This window comes from Eupeodes corollae, chromosome 1 (assembly GCF_945859685.1).
Source record: "Eupeodes corollae chromosome 1, idEupCoro1.1, whole genome shotgun sequence".
Classification (NCBI taxonomy): Eukaryota; Metazoa; Arthropoda; class Insecta; order Diptera; family Syrphidae; genus Eupeodes; species Eupeodes corollae.
Genome location: NC_079147.1, coordinates 196,025,709 through 196,051,229, shown reverse-complemented (window position 1 = coordinate 196,051,229; position 25,521 = coordinate 196,025,709). Strand labels below are relative to the sequence as shown.

The 25,521-nt window shown below is 33.0% G+C and overlaps 1 protein-coding gene and 1 long non-coding RNA gene across 3 annotated transcripts in view; one reads left to right on the top strand and one right to left on the bottom strand.

The window, feature by feature from the left end:
- LOC129942090 (gamma-aminobutyric acid type B receptor subunit 1) overlaps positions 1-25,521 on the bottom strand; it is a 561,118-nt gene that overhangs the window by 5,339 nt on the left and 530,258 nt on the right. Inside the window, exons 12-15 of one of the 2 annotated variants that reach the window (XM_056050889.1) lie at positions 15,689-15,896; positions 15,267-15,523; positions 15,028-15,165; positions 10,326-10,530 (exon numbers count right to left, since the gene is read on the bottom strand). In XM_056050889.1, the coding sequence (XP_055906864.1) occupies positions 10,326-10,530; positions 15,028-15,165; positions 15,267-15,523; positions 15,689-15,896 (808 nt within the window). Of the gene's footprint in view, positions 1-9,794; positions 10,531-15,027; positions 15,166-15,266; positions 15,524-15,688; positions 15,897-25,521 lie in introns of those variants that run through there. The other variant, XM_056050888.1, reaches the window with a different exon arrangement.
- On the top strand, positions 4,516-5,511 carry LOC129942092 (uncharacterized). Its single transcript, XR_008780974.1, has 2 exons — positions 4,516-4,865; positions 4,899-5,511. It is a non-coding gene; the product is annotated as an uncharacterized LOC129942092 (long non-coding RNA).

The following is a 25,521-nucleotide window of genomic DNA, read 5'->3' as shown; positions in this document are numbered from 1 at the left end:
AAATTGATGTTCGGTTCTCCATATGGGTAATTGTCAGTGTGGGTAGCATCCCAGCTTCTTTATTTTTCGTTATTTGGATAAACTGTAGCTAATAGTTTAGAAGAAAAAACAACTTGAAGCTACAAATTCAATAAATAATTGTAATTAATACAGGGTGATTTTTTTACCTATTATCTTTTTGACAGCACTGGTTTAAACAGCTGACACACGTTTTGTGTTTTGTTTCACTGTCAAATATCTTTAGTTTGGTCTATAATTTAACCATGAATCATCTTACAAACGAAAAACGCTTGCAAATTATTGAATTTTATTATCAAAATACGTGCTCTCTTAAGAAGGTTAATCGCGCGGTCTTAGCGAAAAATTGTGTTTAGCGACGTAGCTCATTCTTGGCTCAATGGGTGCGTAAATAAGCAGAATTGTCGATTTTTGAATATATACATTTTAAGTAATAACAATAAAGATTGTAAATGTAAATTACATTTTACACCTAAAGTTAATATTAACCCGGGTAGATATAATGACAGCAATTTATAGTAAAAGAATCTTTTGAAGTCTCGTCGAACTCTTTCCACTGTATCATTGTGGTTTTTGCTTGGTTCAACAGTCCGTTGAGAGCTAGGGCCAATTGACTTACATCTCTCAACCATTCTTGTATGCGAGTACTGTTGTCAGGGATGAAAGAGACCTACAGTTTCAAGCCGAATCGGTACTGATAATTTAAGAAAGCACTTTTCATGACAAGAATTACTTTTGGAGAATTTGTCAATTCCTCGAAAGAGGCAGTACACGTGAAAAAAACTTTAGATGGCATAGGCTGGGATCGGACCCAAGACCTCTCGCAAGACAGTCTAATGCATTAACCATCATGCCACGGGTGGGTACTTTAAAAAATTTGCAAATTCCAAAAATGAAATTTAAGGGATACTGTCCAAGTTCAAAAGTTCCAAAAACAAAATCCCTACACTTTAAAAAACCCGGAATTTCGTTATCGTACAAAATCTCCAAAAACAGAATGCCCTCCCTCTGCACATAAACCTCAAATGTATTCCCCAAACCTAACATTTTTAAACGCCGCCATCAAGGCCTGATGGTTTTCATCATTTGTCCGTATGTCTACTACTATGTTGAGTTTTTTTTTTTTTAATTCTTATAACAAGAATGTTTATCTGTTCATCAAGGTTAAATGCAGAAACTGCTTTTGCTGATGATAATAGTCACCATTAGGTTTCGTTCTTAACGTCGATCGAAGTAGATATACTTCAGAAGAAAATTAAATGGTTTTGGGGATTTTGGTTCATGAGAAGCAGGGCGAACGCAAACAAAAATTTGGGGTTGGGGAGGTTTTAAAATATTAATATGATATTATTTTTTTATTTAAAATGTCAAGTGTTTTTTTTTTTCTTTTTTCACGATTAACAAAACAGATTGAATTTGATTTTATTCCTAGTTGCCGTTTTCAATACCATCATTCTAATGCTGAACTCACACAGGAATAGATGTGAGTTACAGAAACAAAGAGTTTTACTATTTTCACAGTTCTCTTTTGTTTGTTTTCGGATTTTCAAATTAACCGTAGATTGAATTTGTCAAACACGTTTTTCTTAAACTCCTTATAAAAATACTAGAAATAATGATTTTGAATTCGTCATATTCATTGTTCCTTGATAAGTTCTGAATTTGTCGTTCCGAAATAAAACTTCAGTTTATGTTATTCATAGAAAATTTAAACCCATTTTGAAACGATAATCTGGAGTATGTTAAGCTGTTCTTAATCTATTAAATATCAAAAATAAACAAACTGATTCGAGAAAATTAAGTTACGAGACATTTTATTTGAAAATTTGAAAACAAAAATTAAAATTTCTATCAATATTTTTATATTTTCCTGGATGTTGAAATGTTGGTACTAACATAAATTGAAAGCTCTACTTAACCGGTTTGGACCCTTAGGAAATAACTGAAGACGATTTGTATGAAAGGTATCGCTTCGAATCAAAAACTGTCAAGTTTATGATTGACCTTCTAAATATTATAGATCGAAATTCAATGAAATGTTTGCTAATATCTGCCACTTATGATTTTTAATGTCTTAAGTGGCCGTGAGATCGTTTCAAAAACGAGTAACATGGCGAAAGAGAGCCTATCTGTGTTAATAGTAATACTAAGCTTCATACAAAAAGCTAAAAACCCTTCATCCTCTGCCTCAGTGTTGGAAAATAAAAATAAAAAAAACCCAAAACTCCTGGCTGCGCTCCTGGATTTATGAATTTCGTGTTGGGGATTTTTTTTTGGGGAATTTTATTTATATATTAATTGTTTGTGTAAGCTAATGACATATAATGTACATATTTGTAGTTTCATTTTAATATAAATAAACCCTTAATTAACCCTTGTGGCACACTTGAAGATGGAAAGAAAATTCAAAAGAAAACTTAAGAACAACATTATGTTGTCTACAAGGCTTTCGTGAAATCCAAATTTCAGTAACTTCTGAACCAGTGTTGCATGACTTATGCTATGCTTGTGTAGTTGAACCAGTACATCAGCCTAAGAATTAGAAAAAGGAACAAAGTTCGAGATTGTTGAGCCGCATCGATTGTGGTCGTACAATATTGGAGGCCAATTCACTGGTCCGTAACGTATAACTACGCGGTAACCAAGAATTTCTTACATAAATTAATATTTCGTTGGTTGTATGACAGTTCGGCATCTAAGCAATGGCTTGTGAATTATTGGCTTACACGACTTGGATTTTGTAAGCCCGCAAACTAAGATCTTTTCGAGAAATCTTCCATAAAATAGATGGGAACAGCTCCTAGTTTTTGGACGTAATGGGCCGGGTCTTCTTCGATACTTTTCCACATAATTTCTTTAATGATGTGAATTATCCACCCTAGTTAACGTTTCGTTAACAACAGTATTTTGGTGATTACACGATTTTTAAAATTTGTGCAGGAATAAGTCAATTTGCTATAAAATGGCAAACTAAACTGAATATAAATCAAGTATCAACTGTCAAGAATAGTATATTGCCTGATTGAAGACCACATGTCTTTATATGCAAGTGATTGCTATTTAATTCAAAGACTTCAAATGTGTGCAATTGTTTTAAAATAATGTATAGAGTGCACAAAAATGCAGGCTTCAAGCGAATGCAAATGGTTGCATGAAGTCACAAAAGATTGCAAGCAATTCATTGTAATCAAATGATTGTAAAACTTTTTTTGCAGTCTTTTTAACTTTCCATTAGAAGGTATTATAATGGATCCGATTTTGCGAATTGAAAATTTTGACATTTCTCAACGTTTCAAGAACCCTAAAGTCAAAGTAAAAGATTTTAAGGAAGATTTCTGTGAATGCGTGTGTACGTACGCCCGTACGTTCGCTACGTTCTTTCCGCCGTCTATAGTTCAAGAACCAGAAGAGATATCGACTCCAGATAAATTTTGTTATACAGCATAATAGTTCAGATATATGCAGAAAGGGCTCTCAAAAAAATTGCGTGGATGGTTTTTTTTTACCATAGCAGTTTAAAAAAGGTCAACATTTTGGTTAACCCTACTAATCTGACGAACCAAAAACGCTAGAGACTTGAATGAAATTTTAAATTATTATTAAAAAAAAATATCTCACCTCCAAAATTTTACGAATAAAAATGATTTTATCTCCAAAACAATTTTGTGCATCGAAAACTAACGTTTTTAACATCTGGTATTTTAGGCGGTAGGATATTTTAAAATTGATTTGGGCAATATCGGGCGATAGAGAAATTTTTTGGGGGTGCTTTCATATTTTAAATTTGGGCAATATGATTTTCTCAAAAGACTGCATTTTTTAAATGTGTAAATGAAGGGATAGCTAAACTTAAACGAGTGAAAAAATTAGTGTTATAATTAAATAAAGGTCAGTATAAATTTACTCTTAACGTATATTCAAAAAATTACTAAGTGTTAGAATAAGGAAAATGTATGATAAATTCAAATGATGGAAGGAAATGTGGTCGAAAAAATGTTTCCTTAAAAATTATAAAAACAAAAAGCTTTTCTGAATTTAAAAAAAATAAAAATATAAATCAAGCCGTGATAATATTTAAGCCAAATAGGTGCTGTAAATAATAAGCTAGTATCTTACAAAAGCCACTTAAGTAAGCCCATTAAGTGATTGTGAATAAGTTATAATTTATTTATAAAATATGTATTGAAATAACATTATTTAAAAATCTATACGATTCTACATAATTATTTATTTCTTTAATTTAAAGTGCTTTTTCTATATAGTGCAGTTTATATTTATTATTTTAGCAAAAATTTAAGTTGTACTTAATTAAAATTAAATAAAAACAAAACAAAATATTGCTGGTGAATTTAAATAAAAAAAATAAAAATTTAGAATAATATTAAAATTTTGATATGGAAATGAAACAATTTTTTTTTCAATTTTTGTTTTTTAATAATAACAATTAATATTTTATTATCATCAATTTAGTATTGTTTCTAATATAATTCTGCACAACATAAATTTTTGCTTAGTTGCTATTTTATAATTTTACATTGGAATGTAGTATTTTTTGTATTTATAATAATCCTGTAGATCGTATAGAGAATAACTTAACTAGTTCTTAAATATTGTTTATTTATAACATTAACATTTTATGAAGGTACATAAGTTTGAAAGTTTGATAGATGAATTTTATTATTTTATTATAATTATTATTATTTTTGTTTAACTTGTTTTTCCAGCTTAAATATTTTGGATTTGTATGTACTTTAATTTTTATAAAAAACGAATTCACTAAATAAATGGGTGATTTATTCTTAGATTGTTTTTGTGGAAGACTCTGCCTATTGTAAGTGGAACTTAAGGTTATGAAAAAAACGGTTTTAGTGGCGCTTAAGGTTAGTGTCTTGCATGTAATCCAATAATACTAGTGGCTTATCTTGTTTATTTCAATAACCCACATGGTTGGCTTTCTTTCAAAGCCTTGTAAGGCCTATGTTATGAAAAATAACAATATTTATAAAAAAAAAAAAACACTGAAATAAAATATCGATAATTAGTAACTCCAACATGTATCTTATTGTGTCTATCAACCAGATTTAAAACCTCCTAGTCCTAAGCCTATTGGTGTTTAAATATCCACTTAAAAACTCGTATACAATCTGTCTTACGAGGTTTTGAAATTCGCTTAGAGTTCGCTTTATATACAATACCTCGTATTTCTGTTTTTGAAATTTGTTGCTCGAGAAGGTAGACGAATAAATCAATTCAAATTGGAAACAGTTAATGGGATTTGAAACTGAAAGACAAGATTGCATTCGGTTGGCTGTTTCAATTTTGTTTTTCAGTAAACGAGATCGAACTGCAAGATTAACTAAACCTGACTCTTATTAATAATGTAGAGCAGAACTATTCTCCAAAAGAAGCAGATGAAGTTATCATCTCAGGACCATTAGTTGAATCAGAACTTACATTAAATAGGGACGCAGAGGACTTCTTGACGATAATGGTGATATTATAAAAAGTCATGCTGGGAAAAGGGCCACGAAAAATAATGTAGATTCGAAAAATTCGTTGCAAGAAAAACAATTTTTAGTCAAAAAGGATAACCTTTCCTTGGTCTTTTAAAAAGTTAGAGCTCCGATTGAAAAAAGAAATTGCATTAAAGAGCATAAACATTCTCAACGTGAGTTAAGGCGAAGATGCAACTGACGAAATAGTCAAATCAATAAAAAAAAAAAATGCGATGAGTTTACATGTAATATAAATTCAAGTTTTCTTCGGGCTTGTTATGGGTAGACAAAAGGTAACAGTTAAGTTACTGACACAATTAAAGATACATTTACAGAAATAAAAAGTGTTCATATTAACAATCGTCTATAGTCAACCTGAAACGTATAAACGACTATGGAAAAATAAACAAAAAACTTTTATGGCTGGTTTAGCAGCAGGTTTATCAAAATGTAAAGACTCAAATCACTTTGGGCTAAAGTGAGATTGTTAGGTGGCGTTAAAAATGTTTCAGCAACCACAATAAATGTAGTGTTACTAGCAAACCATTTTAAGGAACTTCTTAACGCGTCAACAAACTCACAACTATTTCACTATGCTTCCCTCTCAACTAGCAATCCTGAAAAACATGAACAACAACAAGGCAGACGGGCTAGATGGAATTCCAGCTGAATTTTATAAAAACTCATCCCCGTCTTTCCTAAATCTTCTTCTTGATTTTTACAAATTAGTCCAATTTTTAAAAAAGGAGATCCTAGCTCACCAGCAAATTTTAGGGGCATTTCGATTCTTCCTTGTTTGAGAAAAATATTTACGCAAATTCTATACTGCAGGCTTATGAGGTGGGTAGATGAAAACAAATTGCTAAGCACTTTCAAAGCTGGTTTTCACGCTGGTCTTTCAACTGTGGATCAAATCTTCGCACTCTCCAATATAGCAAAACGTTTCATCGATAACAAACAAAATCTGTATGTCGTTTTCTTTGATTTTATGGCAGCAATTGATACTATCAACCGGAATTCACTAATTTATAAATTATCAAATCTAGGTATATCGACGAAATTTTTAATACTCTACCTTTATAAACTTCTCCTCACCAATACTTCCGCTACTGTGTCAAATGGGAGTTCCATATCTACCTTCTTTACCACTGAATGTGGTGTGCTCCAAAGTTACCCCTTAAGCCCGATTATGTTCGGCCTTTTCATTGACGATGTCTCCCGTGATTTTCCTGGGGGTGTTAGGTTTGGAAATCTACTTATTAAGGTACTATTTTATGCGGACGATCTTGTTGTTTTGTCGGACAACCCCACCACATTACAGTTAGAAATTCATAGACTTAAAAACTTTTCTGATACATGGGACCTGAATATAAACACCTCAAAATCAAAAATTATGATTTTTGAAAGCACCCGTCGAAGGAGAAACCCGCTAGAAGCATGGTCATTGGATCGTGAATCTATAGAGGTGGTTAACCAATTTAAGCATTTAGGTGTTCTATTTTGTAGCAATCTAGATTTCCGGCCCCATGTTAAGAAAAATGCTTATCGGAAAAAACTGCAATAAACCTTATATGGAACAAAATCTTTTGCAATAAGTACATAGGCATCTCAGCTAAATGTAGAGTTTTTGAAGCTACTATAAACTCATGCTTATGCTATGCCAGTCAAGTTTTTGGTTAACAAGGTCTCGATGAATTTGAGATAGTACAACGCTTCTTTTTTTAAACGAATATTTAAACTTCCAAACTATACACCAATTTACGCTATACATATGGAATCAAGGATCCCTCCGATTTTTCTAAAAAATCTTTAATTTAATGCCGATTACATAGTAAAAGTAATGCAAAGGTCAAATGAAAATCTTCATAAACAAATGATGGATTTCGTATCGCCGTTTAAAGAATGGTATGAAATAGCAAATGCGCAGGTATTTTATCTAAATCTTGGTACAACTTCTCTTGATAATTGGAAAAATAGGTTTTATGAATGTATTGCGTTGGTTAATGATTCATTGTATCTCAAGTTCTTGAATAGGGCTCGAACCTCTCTAAGCAGATTGGTCTATAAGCAACTCGATCACACTTTGTTTGTAAACAATTATTTTAATAGTAATCTTTCAACCAAATTGTAAACAAATTTCGGATCCCAAAATTGACAACCGAAAATTGTTCTATTGACTACCGCGGTTATTGGCTGAAAATTGAGTACAAAATAGTCATATTGACTACTACTAAAATAGTCAATATGATGACTTTTTTTTTCTGTGTACAAAAACCAAAACGTCCAAGTCCAGAAAAAAATATACAAAAAGACTAGGAGTGGAGAAGTAATTAGGGTTTTTAAAAAAATGAGTGGAGATCAATCAATTGGCCAAAAACTAATTCTTAGGAGATAGAAAATAACCTTCATAGTAGTTCCAAAAATACCTTAAACATTCCCAGCAGAAAAAAACAATACACATTTAGCGTGACAAGCAGGAGTAAAGGGCTTTCTAACTTCATTACCAAAAGTTGAGTCCCATCTCCAAAAGTTTACTTGGAGTTCCTTTGCATCTCAATATGTAACGTTTTTAGTGAAAACCAAAGCTAACTATTCCACAGAAAAAATATCGAGTAAGTTTAAGGTATTCGATGATGTGATGAATGAAATTAATTTAAGCTTTTTCAAATATAAGGACGAACTAAAGAAATAAAAATTATTGCAATGATTTTCACATCGTTGGAAAGCTGTATTTGTAAGCTACCAATCAGTGAAAGCCGCATATTTTTTCAAGGCTTGCTTGCGGAACTAACGCCAATGACAGATACTTTTCATTGTCTGTGTTTAAATGCAGTAATTTTAGTTAACCACCAATACTACCCAAACAGGACCTCGCAGAATGTTTTGGGTATTGATAGAGCTTGAAAAGGCCTATGTTAAAATGTGTTTCTCGATGGGTTCGGGAAAAGTGATAAACTAGGAAGCGATTTTTTAAAAGATCACCAAAAGATGAAGTCTGTACTACCGAAAAAGCAAGCATGAAAACAATCTTACAGAATCTTATTTAGTTGAACACCTTAATAACTACTTTTTTCTGCATTAGAGTGTAACTTCCTTAGATCAATCCACATTAGAATAAAAATTGGTGATCCACAAGTAACCGATTTGAGAGCCTTGCAATATCAACGTAGTGGTTATATAAAATACAATCTTAGTCACGAAAATGACTTAAAAAATTAGAAGTTAACACTTTGCCGGGATATTAAATAATTTTATTTCAAAATTATACAATGAAAAAGTAAAAAATCAAAAAAGAAAAATCGTTGCATTTGCAAAAAATTAAGGTTGTTTTTCACAAAGACTACCAAGAACATTATGATTTATTATCATTTAACTGATCTAAGCTTCAATTTAAAGCCTGAAAAAATTTGTTAATTCAAATTATTCCTGTTAAAAAAAATTGATATTAATTTTTCAAGACCTCGTAAGTCTTTAAATTTGATCTCATGCAGTTCCCACAATCGTTTATACAAAAATGTCTTACTGAATCTATTACAAATGATATATAAAATATTATAATAATAAATAAAACCCTACACAGTTTCTTCTTTTTTATATTCTAAAGCGATTTCTTACTCCTTGTGGAGTATTTACTATTTACGAATTTTCGACTTACAAGATTTTGAGAGAAAGCTGACTAAAAATAATGAATTCTTGCAAATAATATGGACTTATGTTGGGCGCCATCTTCACTGCAAGATTAATTATTTATTATTATTATTCGTTTAAGAAAAAAATTATGCAATTAAGCTAATGTTTTTTTTCGCCGATACTTAAATAAATATCTCCTTATGTCGTTTATTCCTCAAATATGAGAACAATATGGACCCATGTTGGGCGCCACTATGAAATTAAATACGATTTCTTGCACATTTGGTACTTTTTTATCATTAATAGTGACTTTTTGTTAGTCATCTATATTTAAATATGTTCTCAGTATTACAAAAAGAAGTTTTCGACATAATAAAAATAAAAAATTTTCATCGTTTGACTACTTTTAAAGAAGTGTGTATTCTTGAAGTTTTTAACTCTTTTGTTTGAAAAAACTAATTTACATTTTTTCATTTTCTGTGGAACAAATTAAATAAATAACCAAAAGTAAACATTTTAAGAACTTTGATCTTGTTAAACACTCTCGTGCACCGTATTCTGTGTATTTTATGTTACATACAGTAAGGCCTTTTACCTAACTGTTATGGTTAAAACGCAAAAGAATTAACGTTTAAAAAGCGTACAATTTTAGAATATTGATTCTTGAACCTGCTTTGGTACATGTTGGGCGCCACTTTAAAAAACAGCAGACTTAAACTTAAATATTGATAAAATTAAAAATAACTTATCTAAAAGCCTTTAACTTTTTTTTAGTATTTAACTCTTGTGAATAATTTTGTCTATTCTAATAAAACTATCGTATTACTAAACATTATTCGGAGCACCTTACTCTTTCCTTAATGAACTTCACCTTTAACCTACATCTCAACTATACCTATAGTTACCTTATCTTAATAGATTACTTATCAAATATTTATTCTATGGTATGGTTTACCCTTAAAATCCTCAATTAAGACTATGCACACATAGATAACACATTCATCTTCCTTTCTTAAAATTCTATCCTATATTTTTTTTTCTATAAATAACTATCTGAGAATTCAAAGTCTGATTGACTTGCTCTGGAGGAGCGTGTCATTTGTGAGTAACCACCGCCAATCGCACTATCGAAATCAGACGATGTAGTTGCTTCAGGCTGGATCACTATTAATGATTCTTTACCTTGTGTAATTGCTAATGTTGTCGGTGTAATGACGGTGCCTCCTTGTGAACCTATTACATTTGTCGTCGTAATAGTTCCTCCACTTCCAGCTCCAACTCCAGCTCCTATAGCACCAGCACCAACACCACCTCCTTCTCCTGGTGGTTTATTATTCGCATCCCGATCCACTAATCGTTGTCGAAGAAGTCGGATTTTTTCTTCTTTCTGTTAGAAAAGAAATAAACGAAATGAATAAATAAGGAAAATACAAGTTAATTGAAAAGCATTAGTATGTCAGGGTTGTTATATAAATAAGAGTTGGGGTTTAAAGTTTCATAATGAGGTATTTAATGAGAAAAGTAAGAACAAATATTTATGTAAGTTTATTTACAGAAGTAGAGTATGGGAAAGAAAAGTGAAAGAAACACAAAAAAAATGTTCTTTTCGTAAAAAATTTGTCAAGAAGTTGGATAAGTTTAATTTGGTTGAAATAATTTTAAGTACAAAATTTGTTTAAAAAGAAAAAAATCGGATTTTCTTCAAAATTTTTTAGTGTTTCCCTAGAAAATTGAGGGTTAACTTTTAACTGTGAAAAGATTTCAAAATACTTTCCAAAAGTAAACAAATGAAAAAAAGAAAATTCTGTATATGTGTATGTTGCAAAATCATCAACTATTAAAAGCTAAAAATGAAAATCTCTACCCTTTACAAAATCTCCTATCTAAGACTTACAAAAGTAATTTAACTTAATTTGCTATTAGGAAAGGATTTAAATGCGATGTCAGTGCACATTTATTTTAAATTCCTGAACATTGCAATTGGGGAAAACAGAGTGTGGCAAGGCATTTCACATTCGTGAAGTGCGGAAAAAGAACTAATCTCTATACTTGACAGCACGACCAAAGTTGTGCTTTATGGTGTGCTGATGAGCATTCCTGTTAGAACGCTTATTACGGCTGAACAACTTAAGGTAGGGCTATTTCTCTAAAACATAGTCCATAAGACAAGAAACTTTGCAACTGCCGTAAATGATTCAAGGTTAGCATCACCAAGCAATTTAAATGCTCTACGTTCAATACTGTCTAAGAGACTTAAATAAGTTGCAGAAGCACAACCGCAGAGATAGGAAATATACTCAAAATTCAGACGTAAATAAGTCTTATGTAGATAAAACCCCGATCAGAGAGGGTAGTAATCTTTTTGCATGGCCTTACGACAGTGAAACATTTTGCTACAATTTTGACTACAACGCCTGTGTGATTCTTTTACAAAAGGTGGTTGGAGGCACGCAAAGCGGCTCATGAGCTCTATGAGCAGTAGAGGGGAGAGGAGCACCGACTTCTCTGAAGGGAAAAAGAGAGGGCATGAGAAGCGTGCGGTCGAAGATGTTGAGTTTGGTTGAGTTTAAAAGCAGGAATGAAGTTCGCAAGTTTTATGAACAAATGAAACGAAATTCATAGGTACATAAACCCAGAACCGAGGGCTGCAAAGACGGAAGAGGAAACATTATAGTGGAACTACAGTCAATGCTGAGGATATGGAAGGACCACTTCTGCAGACTGTATAACGACGACGACTAACCAAATTCCGCTTTCAGGCAGCATGATCCATTCAACATAGACGTCGAAAACCAACAATCCCGTCTTCCCGACTTAGACGAAGTACAAATTGCCATATCCAAGCTGAAGTCTAACAAAACCGTTTAAGCAGACGTCTTGAATGCCGAGTTCTTCAAAGCAGCTGAAGAAAATTTGGTTAGGAGCATGCATGGCCGGAGGAAAGTATGCCCGATGAATGGAACCTCAGTATTGTTTGCCTGATCCTAAAAAAAGAAGACCCTCTAAACTGCAACAATCAACAACCTGATAGTTTTTTATCAGTGTGGTTTTAGACCAGGAAAGTCGATCAAATATACACATCCTGGAAAAACCCAAGAACATCAAATCGACACCCACCACCTTTTCATCAATTTCAAGGCCGCATATAACAGCATCTACAGGGACGAGCTGTATAGAGCTATGTCTAGTTTTGGCATCCCTGCCAAACTTTTCCGTTTGTGTAGGATGACCATGGAGAATTCTTAATAAAACATTTCGATATTAAAAAAGGTTTTAGACGAGGTGATGCGCTGTTATGCGCTTTTTTAAACGACTTGGTTAAAACTTCAATATCGACAGACATAACTTTGAGGTACTCAAGGACTTGGTCTATCTAATCTCCACTTTAAACGAAGAAAACAACACCAGCGCTGAGATCAAACGAAAAATAACTTACTGTTACTTTGGGATAAGAAAGCAATTGAGTAGCAAAGCCCTCCTTCGAGGGACCAAAGTGTCGCTCATCATCCCTATCCTGCTATGCATGGACTATGACAAAAGCGGATGAAAGCACCTTGTGTCGATTTGAGAGAAAAGCTCTTCGTGTGATCTACGGTTCTGTATGCATCAAAGAAGAGTGGAGGAGAGGATGGAACGACGAACTGTACGGGCTGTACAGTGACGTAGACTTAGCCAGAAGGGTAAGAGTCCAACGACTAAGATGGCTGGGTCACGTAGAGCGAATGGAAACCAATGCTCCAGCCCGGAAAGTTTTCCAATCCACACCCACAGGACAGCGCAGTAGAGGAATACCACGGATCAAGTGGCGCTTACAAGTGGAAAGCGACCTCAACCAACTTGGAGCGCAAAACTGGAGACATCTAGCTAGGGACCGAGTTAGATGGAGAAGTTTGTTGGATGAGGCCCTAGTTTACACAGGACTGTAGCGCCACCTTAAGTAAGTAAAGTTGGAGATAAACATACCGAGAATTTCAAGATTTTTAGTCTCCTCAGGTAAGTCCATTAGACAAGAGATCATTTATAAAATGGCGAAAGAGTATAGGAGGCAGAACAGAGTATTGAACGTTTTGAAATGTTATATTTAATCCAACGAAGAAGGGATCAGTCAAACTCTATTAAATGCCTCAAAAATATCATGTTATCTAATTTTAAATTCTCCAAAACTATGTAAACATGTATTCCACTTTTCGGTGCGATAAACCGTCAGATAACCAGTGGACCTATTGCTACGGAAGCAGTTCTGTACGTTGTGTGATGATAGTTACTGATTTTTTCTATGACATTATGAAGGAACGTAAGTGCAACTGGTCTATAATTCGAGGCGAAGGACGAAAAATAACATTTTCCATATAATCGGAACAAGACCTAAAGACTTGAAGATTTGGATAGACAAAAAAGTTAACCCAGTTGTTTTTTCAAGTCTTCAGAAAAATAGTCGGAATGCCATCAGGGACAGCGCTAACAGCACTACTTACGACTCTAGCTAGAGTATGTTTGCGAACAAAGGTTGGTAACATAAGATCAATAACGCTCTCAAGTATACGCGATATCATAACACACTCTGTGGAATTCTTAGCTCTTTCTATTGAATTGAGAAATGGTGTGTTTTTAACAATGTGCAAAGAAAAAAATTAAAAGGTAGAATCCCTCATTTTTTTATTAATGAAAAACTGCCATTGGCATTTTTATCCTTTATTTTTGGTTATTCTTAAATTTGATCCTTTGAATGTTTACTTCGTCAAGCTTCCTGATTCGCTTAAACTTTTTACGGGTTTCCTGAGTTGGGTTGGCTTTTTTAACAAAGGAAGCTTACCGCTTTAACCGTAATAACGTCATTGCATATCAAATCATGCGTTTTCTTGGGGCTGATGTTTTTAAACCTTTTTGGTTGAAAGTTCTCATTTCCAAAAGAATCACACGTGTGATCATATTTGCACTAAACTTAAGATTCTGAAATAATAGTTGAGACAATATTTTCAAACATTTCTCGTACATAGGTGCCCTTTCGTTAGCTGGAGGGAACTAAAAACACAGTGGTAAGTGAACTTTTAATAGGGTATTTGTTGCTTAAGAATCTAAGATTTGGGCATTCATTTTTAAGTTTAGCTATTTTACATTCGGAGATTTGGTATTGGGTGTAATATTAATATTTTCCAAACTCAATTAAGAAGGGACCAAAAAACATGATCGAATTTGTTAAGTTTAATACTCTTCGCGTAACAATTTATTTAACAATACTTTTCTGAATACAAAATAAGACCTTTATTTACCGATAGAAAACCTTTTATGTTTAAACCTCAAATTTAAAATTACCCATATAAGATAGAGAAATCCCAATTTTTTAATTTTTACATTTCTGAGATCTAATGGGGATTAATGCGATAAAGGATTTTAAAGAATCTATACCTAAATTTATCAAGAAATACACCAACCGAAAATTCTCCAAATGTAGTGATATTAAGAAAGCATTCTTTGAAGGTGTCTGGATTGCTGTATAGATGAAATTTGTGTTCCTATTTGTCTTATTGAATCTAGAGCTTTACTCCAGCATTTGTCTATCCAGAATACCTCATCAATGATTCATTTAACTTAAATTCTGTAAGAACATTTCCGAAGATTTTGAATTGGGTTCTGAATTTCTGCTATTAAGATTATTTCTGCCAATTGTCGAAGTAAACCTAATAATTTTGGATTCAGGACTTAATTCTGTATGAGCTTAAAATATATGGCAGTTCCATTTCTTTTTCTCTCTGTCACCTAAAGAAAAACCCACAATTTTCCATCTACAAATCCCCATTGTGCACAAATTGCATTTTTGTGTGTTTCCGAATACTAAATTCCTAAAACGCTACATTGACGAAAGAATTCTTTGTAAAAAACTTACCTGTGATATCAGTCGTTGCAGTTCTTCATTCTCTGTAACCAGCTTTTGATACCTTTCCTCGTCTTCTTTTGAAATCCCCGAGTCTGGATTATATTTTGATTCCGCTTTATCCTTTGGATGTCGAATCACTTCAATTACCTTCAAAATCAAATGAAATATAAAAACCAGGTAAGCATAAAAATGTATGTATGTACGAGTATATGAAAATAAAACAATGTTTATTTTATATAAAAATTTACCTTTGGCACAAATATCAGCAACATGCTGAGAAAACAACAAAATATCACAGCCAACGACACAAATGCAAACGATGCGTCCTGCTGTGAGGCAATAACCATGCCAACGGGTGCTGTTATCAGGCAAAGGACAACCACGTTGTATATGCTCATGCCAACGTATCTGGAATCGTTGATTTGCTTCACTTTTATCGAACGTGTTTCATAAGCAAGAAACAGTCCAAAAACTAGGATCAATCCTTTAAATCCATATACGAGTCCTGAAAATACAAAAACAAATACACACATTGAGAAAGAAGGATTCATATATTTTTGTTAACTTTGTTAAAAGGAAGACTTGATGCAATTTTGTTGTGATGCTGATGTGTGTAATTTTGTTTTATAGTATGTAATGAACTCATACCAAATATTGTCAACCAACTTACCAAGCCACATGGAATTCCTTTCACTCTCACAATGTTCCAGCTCGGGGCGAATTTGAATATCATCCGTCGTTGAGATGGGATCTTCGAGGGGGAATGTCTCCAGGATACGCTGCAGTGGATCGAATATTTGCCATGCCAAGAGGATAACCAAATCGACTGACAGTAAGCCGGAAACCATTGTGTACAGTTTCCATGGTTCGACTTTTTTCTGCAATGATGTGATGACAAAAAAGAGAAGAGAAAGGACGAAAAAAAAGGAAGAAATGAAATAAGCGATATACTCGTACTCCTATATCATATAAGGTAGGTTGTGTTTTGTGAATTGTGAGATGTGAGTAGAAGTGGAAGTGGAGTTAAGTTTGGTCCTGAAGCGTGCTCGACTCGGTGTACGGCTATGCTTATAGGAAGCGAGGATATGTTTGGGCATATACTACAGGACATTATATTATGAACTCTTCATTGTATCTAGAGGTACGTTATGTGAGTTTATAACTATCTATGTAATATGTGAGATTTACAAAATGGCATGATGGTGCAAATCCTTGGAGAGACCCACACTACATACGAGTATCTAGGTCTACAACACTCTATCGCAGTGCATGATTTGAAGTCACTTTAGGTCAAAATGGAGATGAAAATAAGAGCAGAGGCATCAGTAGTTCGCTGCTCTGCTAGTTCATATTGCATCATCAGCATGGAAAGAATTATTCTTTGTGCATCACGTTGTATGTCTAACGTTTATACGGATACTCATGGAAGTGTCACGTAATAGATGCACTTCTTCTTCTTCAGTTTTTTTTCCCGAGTGCAAAAACATTCGTATTCAGATACTTTGTATCAAGTTCCATAGTCCTAGGTTCATACAAAGATACATATCTATCTATGACGGTTTGTAGTCTTCGTCGGTCGTTTTGTATGATTGAATTTTTATGTAAATGCGATTTTTTTAAGTTTTTTTTTACAATTCAACATTAAGTTGAGTGTTTCTTGTTTTTGGTATCTTTGTATTGCTGATGTTGTAGGTTTATTATATATGCATGTGTATTTTAATGGACACTTGAAAAAGTTGCAGGAACGTGATTTTTGGAAATGCTATTTTTCAAAGATTTGCTTGTTTAAGTTGGTCTATGTATCGATTTCTACAAAAACAGGTTCTATTATTTTATGAAATTGTTTTCTAGTTGAAAAAGTCCTTAAATAGAATTTATTCTAAATAGTTAAGCATTTTTTTAATGGGGTATCTAAGTTTCAGTTTTCTAATACTACATAAGGTAAGAGTATTATGTAAGGATTTGGTTTGTCAATTTTTAAATTTTATGGTAGAGGTTAAAAACATATCTATTTTCAAAAAATATTAACTATATTGAAACAAAAAAACTTTCAGTTTTATGGTTATTAACATAAAATAATCTCTTTTGTGGGAATGCAATCTTTTATGGCATCAATATAGTGATTGCATTTAATGAATTCACCTAAAGATTGGAACTTCACATTTTGCAATCATCAACCATTTCAATGTAGAAAGACTGCAATAATTTCCTCTCCAATTATTGTAAGTGTTTGCATTTTTTTAAGTCAATGCATTCGTTTGAATTCTTTGAATTATTATTTTGTATTTTTGGACGAAAATTTTATTACACACTTTTAAAATTTTTATTTTTATCTCTTGGTGTCTGACACCGAAAATTAATGTGCGAGGTGTATGGGCCACTTTAGAATATTTTTTGTAGTGAAATCTCGTATTAGATTGTAAGAGAAAAAAATGACTTTAAGTGAATTTAAACACTTCAAAAGAATGCAGACTTTTAAAGAATGTAAGGACTAAAATCCAATGCAAATACCTTAAGTGAATGCAAGGCCTTTAAGGGAATGTAAAATTGTTGCATTCATTTTAAGGTAAAATTGTTGGTGATTGCAAAATTGTAAGTCACTATTTTAAGGTAAAATCAATAAATGCAATCTTTAAGTTGAGTTAAATAAATGATTTGAGATGATAGCATTCCAAAAAGATTGTATTCTTTTACAAGTCTACTACCTAGTGAAGTTTTTTCCTGTGAAGAAAAATCATATACAAGTATAAAAAATAAACTTTACAGAGTGTAATAATTTATTTGATAATAAATTGCGAGTAAAATCTTTACCGGCATGGAAAAAAATGTGCAAATTGTACACGTTACTTAAAATTTCACATTATACAAAAAATAATGAATAACTAGCGGCTCGGTACGTGCTTCGCTACGTATAAGGCATAGTAATAAAAAAAATTATTAAAATAATTATTAAGTTCATTTATTCAAACAAAAAAATATTTCAAATTGCTAGCTATTTGAAAGTCCAAATGACCCAAATGATATATTGTTTATATTATATTTATCAGCAAAGAGTAAAAACTTAAAAATAAAAAAGAATTAGGTACTCTTACTATGGTTGGTCTATTTGGGTTAGTCTTAAACAGTTGGATAAACAATATTTTTATTTTTTTTTTTGTGATTTTGCGCATGAATACATAAACAGTTGAGGGTACCGACTCTGAAAAAGGCAACATAAAGTTGGCCATGTGAAAATCATGATTCCTCCAAATTTAAAAATTCAATTGGATAATTTATTGGTTCATCTTGATTCATAACACTGTCAATTGATTTATATGTCGTGACTACACTTGGCAGTTTCGATTGAATTTGAAAATTAATGGCATTGATATGATTGTTTTTCGGTGTTAAACTGGTGCGTTCTCTCAAACAATCATGATTTCTGTAATTCTGAAGAAAATTCGGATAAACACATTCAACCAACTCATCTATAGATTGCGCAATTGTACAAAAATTGTTCGGTAAAGTGAGCAACCCGTTGGTACTGTCGATTGGTATTTTGACATCACCAATTTCTTAAAATTGTTTTGATAACTCATGGGCAGTGCAGCATAATGTAAGTGAATACGCATATTAATGTTAAGTGTCAATTTTTGAACATATCTCCAAAGAACTGATGACTTCAAACAGGCGTTTATTTCATTAGTAGGAATTGAGGTTAATCGCAGAACTTTTGCCATAGCAGAATTTCTCGAAATATTGCAAGTTGGAGTTTCAATCACCCGTACAATGTACATTCAATGGCAATTTTAATAGAGAGTGTGCAGTCCGACCATAATGTTACAGCAATTCCGTAAGATGCAAGTGGCAATGCAATTTTCTGTTCCGATCGAATAGTCGCTAAAATCAATGATACAACCAAAGTTTTGCCTGTACCACCAGATGCATCCAAGAAATATAATCAACCTCTATTATTGGAAATGGCTTGCATAATTGTATCATACACATGTTTTTGTTAAATATTTAATTTAGTTAAATCCGATTGTACAAATAAACGTAAATCACGTTGCAATTCACAGTCAAAAAAAGCATGTATCTTACGACTTGGTGCGGTCATACCCAATTGTTCTAACGCCTTATTTACAATCGTTAAACTCATATCTTCAATTATTGTTACAGCCTCGTTCTACATTTTCAAGGTAATCAACAAATCGGGATTTCTTTAAGTACAAAATGTTTGTATATGGGAATATAGAAAGATGTTGATTTTATACCTTTTTAAAGATTTTTGTTTTAATTTTCTCTACGTACAAACCTTCTCTAATTCAAGACCAAAATTAGCCAAATCGGTAAAGGCATTGTTGAGTTATAAAATTACAACGAAAAGTGGCATTGATTTTTATATATATAGATAGAAGATAATTTGGAATTTTTTGACAGGTTGGTTAAGGTTTTCATTGGAAATGTAATTGGAAGTAAATTTCTTGATTCGAACTAAGCATTATTTAAATTAAATCAAGCTGATTTTAATAAATAATTATTTTTGGAAACAAAACAAATTACCTTCACTTTATTACCAAACATAACCAATTTCAATCTGTTCATTATTTGTAAACCTCGAAATAATTTTTCCAATGATAAAAACCTATCATAGCCATAAGTTGTACCTTTAAGCCAGTTAAAGAAAAGAAAATCATTGCGTTGTTAAAGAAGCGAAATGAGAAAATGTCCTCACAAGTTTTTTTACTTTAAATGACTTTATTTTGTATCAACGAATGTTCACACTGACTAAGCACCCTTTACATACAAATTTGTTCATCTCAAAAGATTAATTTTTTTTTAAATGTTTCCCATTTACTATTTGTCTTATTTGGTACTTATTTTAAAGAACAATCAGCTAAGTCACTATTTTGTTCATACGAACCGCTAATTTTGAAGGTTTAATGATAAAACTTCCCACATAAATTTGACTTGAGTATTTAAAGTTTTTCAACAATTTTAATGGTATAATTTTTAATTGTTGAACAATAAAAAAATAAAATTAAATTTCCATTTAAAGCCCTAAAAGCCGATTCCTTTATAGAGTTCTAAAATTAATTTAAAACTTGATCTTGATAGGAACTATCGGTTTATCTTTAAACTTTGGTTAAAAATTATTTTGAACTTTATCACTCTCCATAATTTAGTTAGAACGCGGTGTAAATTTATGTATAATTGAGGTTTTGTTAAAAAAAGTTGTTACCAAAATTTAGTATAGAATATTTGTCAGGTTCGATTTCTCGAAAACAATTTTGGCATTAATTTCAGCTTAATATTTTTTGCTTATTTGGTTTCACAAATTTTTTGTGCAGTGCTCGTCTTGACTAGGCATTTAGCGTTGTTGGATTACATAGTGTTTGCGGTTAGAATCTGTATTTAACTTTAAAGTGCACAAATTGACAAAGGGCCTACAGACGTTATGTCCTGTTAGGTTAAAAGTCTTAATGTATATGTGATAATTTGGTAAACAGGTAAACTTGGCGTATGAGAGAATAAAGTATTCATTGAAGCGTGTGTTGTTTGTTTTCAACAACATTTTAGGACCAAGTGAGCATTATGTCATCTTCAAACAACATATTTTGAACAGGTTTTTCTTCTTCAAACGAACAAATTATAATCTTCACGTGGTAGGAAATTAAATACATAAAAAAGAGGCCGGAATGCGTCCCACACTGATAACTTCCTATCTGTGCCCGTCTGTCAATTTGTCTAAATTTTCAACAAAATATAAAATCAACATTTTGTGTGAGATGAAAGAGTTCTCAAAACACTTGGGTCGAAAACTGCGGTGGTGTTCATTCTTTTGGAAGGTTTTCGTGAAATAAAAGGGAGTTACATAATGTGGAAGGACCACTTCTGCAGACTGTATAACGGCGACGACGAACTGACTTCCGCAGTCAGGCAGGATGACCCATTCAACATAGACGACGAAAGCCAATAATAACGTCCTCCCGACTTAGACGAAGTAAAGATTGCTGAAGTCTTATAAAGCCGCTGGAGCAGATGGCTTGAATGTTGAACTCTTGAAAGCAGCTGGGGATAAGCTAGTTAGAAGCATGCACCAACTTATCTGTAAGATATGGTCGGAAGAAAGCATGCCCGATGAATGGAACCTCAGTATTGTTTGCCCGATCCTGAAAAAAGGAGACCCTCTAAACTGCACCAACTATAGAGGCAGTCTACTTAACATCGCTTACAAAATCTTCTCTGCCGTAATATGTGAACGTCTAAAGCCCATCGTCAACAACCTGATAGGTCATTATCAGTGTGGTTTTAGACCAGGAAAGTCCACAGTTGATCAAATATTCGCAGGATGACCATGGAGAGTTTACGCTGCTCTATAAACGTTGGAAACAACTTAACAGAACCTTTCGATGTCTAAGAAGGTTTTAGACAAGGTGATGCGCTGTTATGCGATTTTTTTTAACACCGTACTTGAAGGAATAGTGCAGATCTCACACGTCAACACGTCAACACGTCAACGCAGGATAACTCTTGCTTTCCGCGCGAGGGACCAAAGTGTTGCTATATAAGACCCTTATCATCCCCTTATCATCTATACCGGGCAGAAGCATGTACTATGACAAAAGAGGATGAAAGTACCTTGGGCCGCTTCGAGAGAAAAGTTCTTCGTGTGATCTACGGTCCCGTATGCATCTAAGGGGAGTGGAGGAGAAGATGGAACTACGATCTGTACAATGTACGGGCTGTACAGCGACGTAGACTTAGCCAGAAGGGTAAAAGTCCAACGAAAGTCTTCGAATCCACACCCACAGGACAGTGCAGTAGAGGAAGACCGCGGATCAGGTGGTGCGCACAAGTGGAAGGTGACCTCACCCAACTTAAAGCGCGAAACTGGAGACATCTAGCTAGAGACCGAGCTAGATGGAGAAGTTTGTTGGGTGAGGCATTAGTTAACATAGGACTGCAGCGCCAACTTTAGTAAGTAAGTAAGTAAGTGAAATCAAAAAAAGGTCTTTGAAAGTAACAGAGTTATTAATACTTAAATCTTATGTACACTACAGTTAAATCATGACTTTTAATTTTTTTGACTTCCAAAATAAACTTGACTTTAAAGTTAAGCTATTTTTAAAAGTCATAACTTGGAGTCAATTGAATCAAAGTCAATTACCACTGCAGTCACTTTGACACTAAATTTATTTAAAATTCAGATTTGTTGGTACTTTAATTAAGTAATAAATATATAAAATTATAAGTTTATTTAACTATGAACTAAAAACTTTAACTAACTAACTTTAGTTCTTTATAAAAATTTCTTGAATCTTCATGGCTTAAGAAATTACAACTTAAATATAAATGCAAAGGGTGATTTTTTTAGATATTATCTTTTTGGAAACACTGATTTTAACAGCTGAAGCTAGTTTTGTGTTTTGTTTCATTGTCAAACATCTTCAGTGGTCTATAATTTAACCATAAATCGTTTTATAAATGAACAACGTTTGCAAATTATTGAATTTTATTATCAAAAATGAAAATCAATTATTGATTTGTAGTCATTCGCAGCAATTGGGCCTCTGTTACTCAACAACGTGGAAGATTAAGCTGAAGGATTTAGGTTTAATACCTTTCAAAATACAGCTGGTGCAAGAATTGAAGCCGAACGGCAAACTGCAAGGAACAATTTTTTTTGAATAGGCTTTTGGAAAGTTGGCCGAAGATCCTCTTTTTACCGAAAAATTGTGTTCAGCGACGAAGCTCAATAGGTACGTAAATATCCAACTTTTTTTACCCAAAATGTAAGAACTAGATATGTGGTATCAAGAGGAGGGTGCCACACAGCACGCGCAACAATAGACTTATTAAGAGGTGAGTTCGGTGAACATTTTATTTCACGTTAGGGACCGGTCAATTGGCCGGATGGATCATTTTTCAAAAGCCTTAGCAAATTCCTTCTTCGTTTCAAATTTGGCAACAGTTTTCGAGATGAGATTCTTGCTTTTATAAATCCATCTCTTGACTCTCGGCCACACACTGAAGCTGAAGCTTCTGTCACCAGCTTAATGCATCTTTCGACGGCTTGGGTGTGACCTGGATATTTGGATAGCTCTATATTTTCAGAAACATTTTGAACCATTGCGCGTAAGTCGTCATCTGATATTTTTCTAGTTAAAGATGGTTCGGTGATCTTAACTGTAGCCCATTTTATTAGACCGATGTAATCATCGGCATCAAAATTTAAATTTGGGATCTTAATTTGTTGGATTTCATTCATTTTCCTACCTTGTATATCCGCTCTGCTTTTCAAAATCCTTCTAAGGCCTAATTCCCAGACATGGCTTCGGCTATCAGCTAACATAGCAAGTAAAATATTTTCTGGATGGCAAAAATATGCATTACGCTCTATTACCGGTTGAACAATTCCTTAAGGTTTTTGGGTATACATTTTGACGCTTTAATTAGTGCTGAAATGTGTTTTGGTCCATCTCAACAAGATGGTTTTGTTTTAATTTGAAACCAAACAAACGCATACACTTTTATTATGTACGTAGCCAGAAGAAATAACTCCTTTGAAGGTTTTTCAGTTGCTACATAGAGTCGTAGAATCCTGTTAGCTGCTGGCTAACGGTTTGCATGCTCTAAAGCTACATTCCCATTTGAAACTGCTTCACACATTTCATACAGATATTTCTGACCCGTGCTTAAATGTTCTATAGTTATCGGAGGCAGTTCTACCATTATCTTTTCAAAACCTTGAATTGGTAAACTATTACAGCTCTCAAGAGCTTTTCCCAGTACTCCAGAAAAGCCTTTTGGATCATTGGTTTTTCCATCAATATGTGCCATTAAATGACGAAGTGGGAGTTCATTTAGATGGAGTAAACAAATAAACCAATATACTGGCTTACCAATGGCTGCTTCGAGCTGACATACAATACCATTTTTGGATCCACAATAGTTCCATCGCATCCAACCGCTGTAGTTTCTTCCATTTTAACACACAGGATGTTTTTTACAAAGTCAATTATGCTTGAAGATATTGTTTTGGCATTCCTACAGAAAGATGTCCCAGATACTGTCCTTCTGGCTCAGAAACAAGTACAATGTGTTCTTCCACTGAAATCTTCCGATGTGTCCTCGCCCCAATTATTTCCAAAATCATTGTTTTGTCTTTTCGTCTGAAGATTTTTACGTAATTTTTGTCTTTCTCGTCTTATTTTGCTCCTTTCAATCACTTTTGAAGAATCTAGCTTGGAAGCGACAGCAATGTCTTGTAAAAGAGAACTTACAAGAATTGATGCTGACCTGTCGGATACTCCTGTTCTGTCGCAGGCTGATGCTAAACTCGTTAAATTTATCCTAGCTTGTAATTTTTGAATTGACGAACTTCTGCTGGTTAATATCGGTACACCGCTGTCGACATCACCCTCGTCCGTCATAACTTAAAACACTTGGATCATCCCCACTTTCATCAGAAATTTGAAGATCATTTTTAAGTCTCTTAGATTCTTTCATCTCTTCATACCTTTTTCGTTTTAGATCCTCTTGAATTTTGCGATCATTCTTTTTTGTAATCTTTTTCGTCAACTCAGAGTCAACACTAATAATCACCATACTCCTTGACTGCCTTTGGTAAAGTAAAAAACAGCGTTCTGCTTTAGGAACTTTTATTGGGCAAGGACACATTCAAAAGTCATTACATTTACAAGCAGATAAATCAAAAAGTATATTGCTGGTCGATTGAAATAAATTAAGTTTTTCAATAAATGAGCTTTTCTTTAATTTTATATTTTTAACTTCCCATAGGAAGTTATTGTAATGGGTCCGATTTGTCAAATTGAAAATTTTGACATTTCTCGACGTTTCAAGGTCCCTAGAGTCGAAATAAAAGATTTTTAGAAAGATGTCTGTGCGTGCGTGTGTACGTACGTTCGTACGTCCGTACGTTCGCGACGTTTTTTCCGTCGTCCATAGCTCAAGAACCAGAAGAGATATCGACTTCAAATAAATTTTGTTATACAGATAATAAGGCAGAAAGATGCAAAAAGGGCCCTCAAGAAAATTGCGTGGTAGTTTTTTTACCATATCAGTTTAAAAAAAAGGTGAACATTTTGGTTAACCCTTAATATCTTACGAACCAAAAACGCTAGAGACTTGAATTAAATTTTATATAATATATTGTAATGTGATACAAAACATGTATATTTTTTGAAAAAAAAAACAATATAACGGTTTTTTTTTATAAATCAAAAAAACTAAAAAAAAAATTTGTAACCTACAAAATTTTACGACTGAAATATGATTTCATCTCTAAAACAATTTTGTGCAACGACGAATAATGTTTTTGACATCTGATAAAATTTTTAGAAAAATCTAATTGACAGTTTTTTTACAAAAAATAAAAACCAAAAAAAAAGTATAAAAGTTATTAAAAATTGATTTTCGACTCAAATATCTTTTCCAAACTCCGGAATATTAGCTTTAATTTACTTTTATCTTTTAAAAACTATTGTTGTTTTTTTTTTT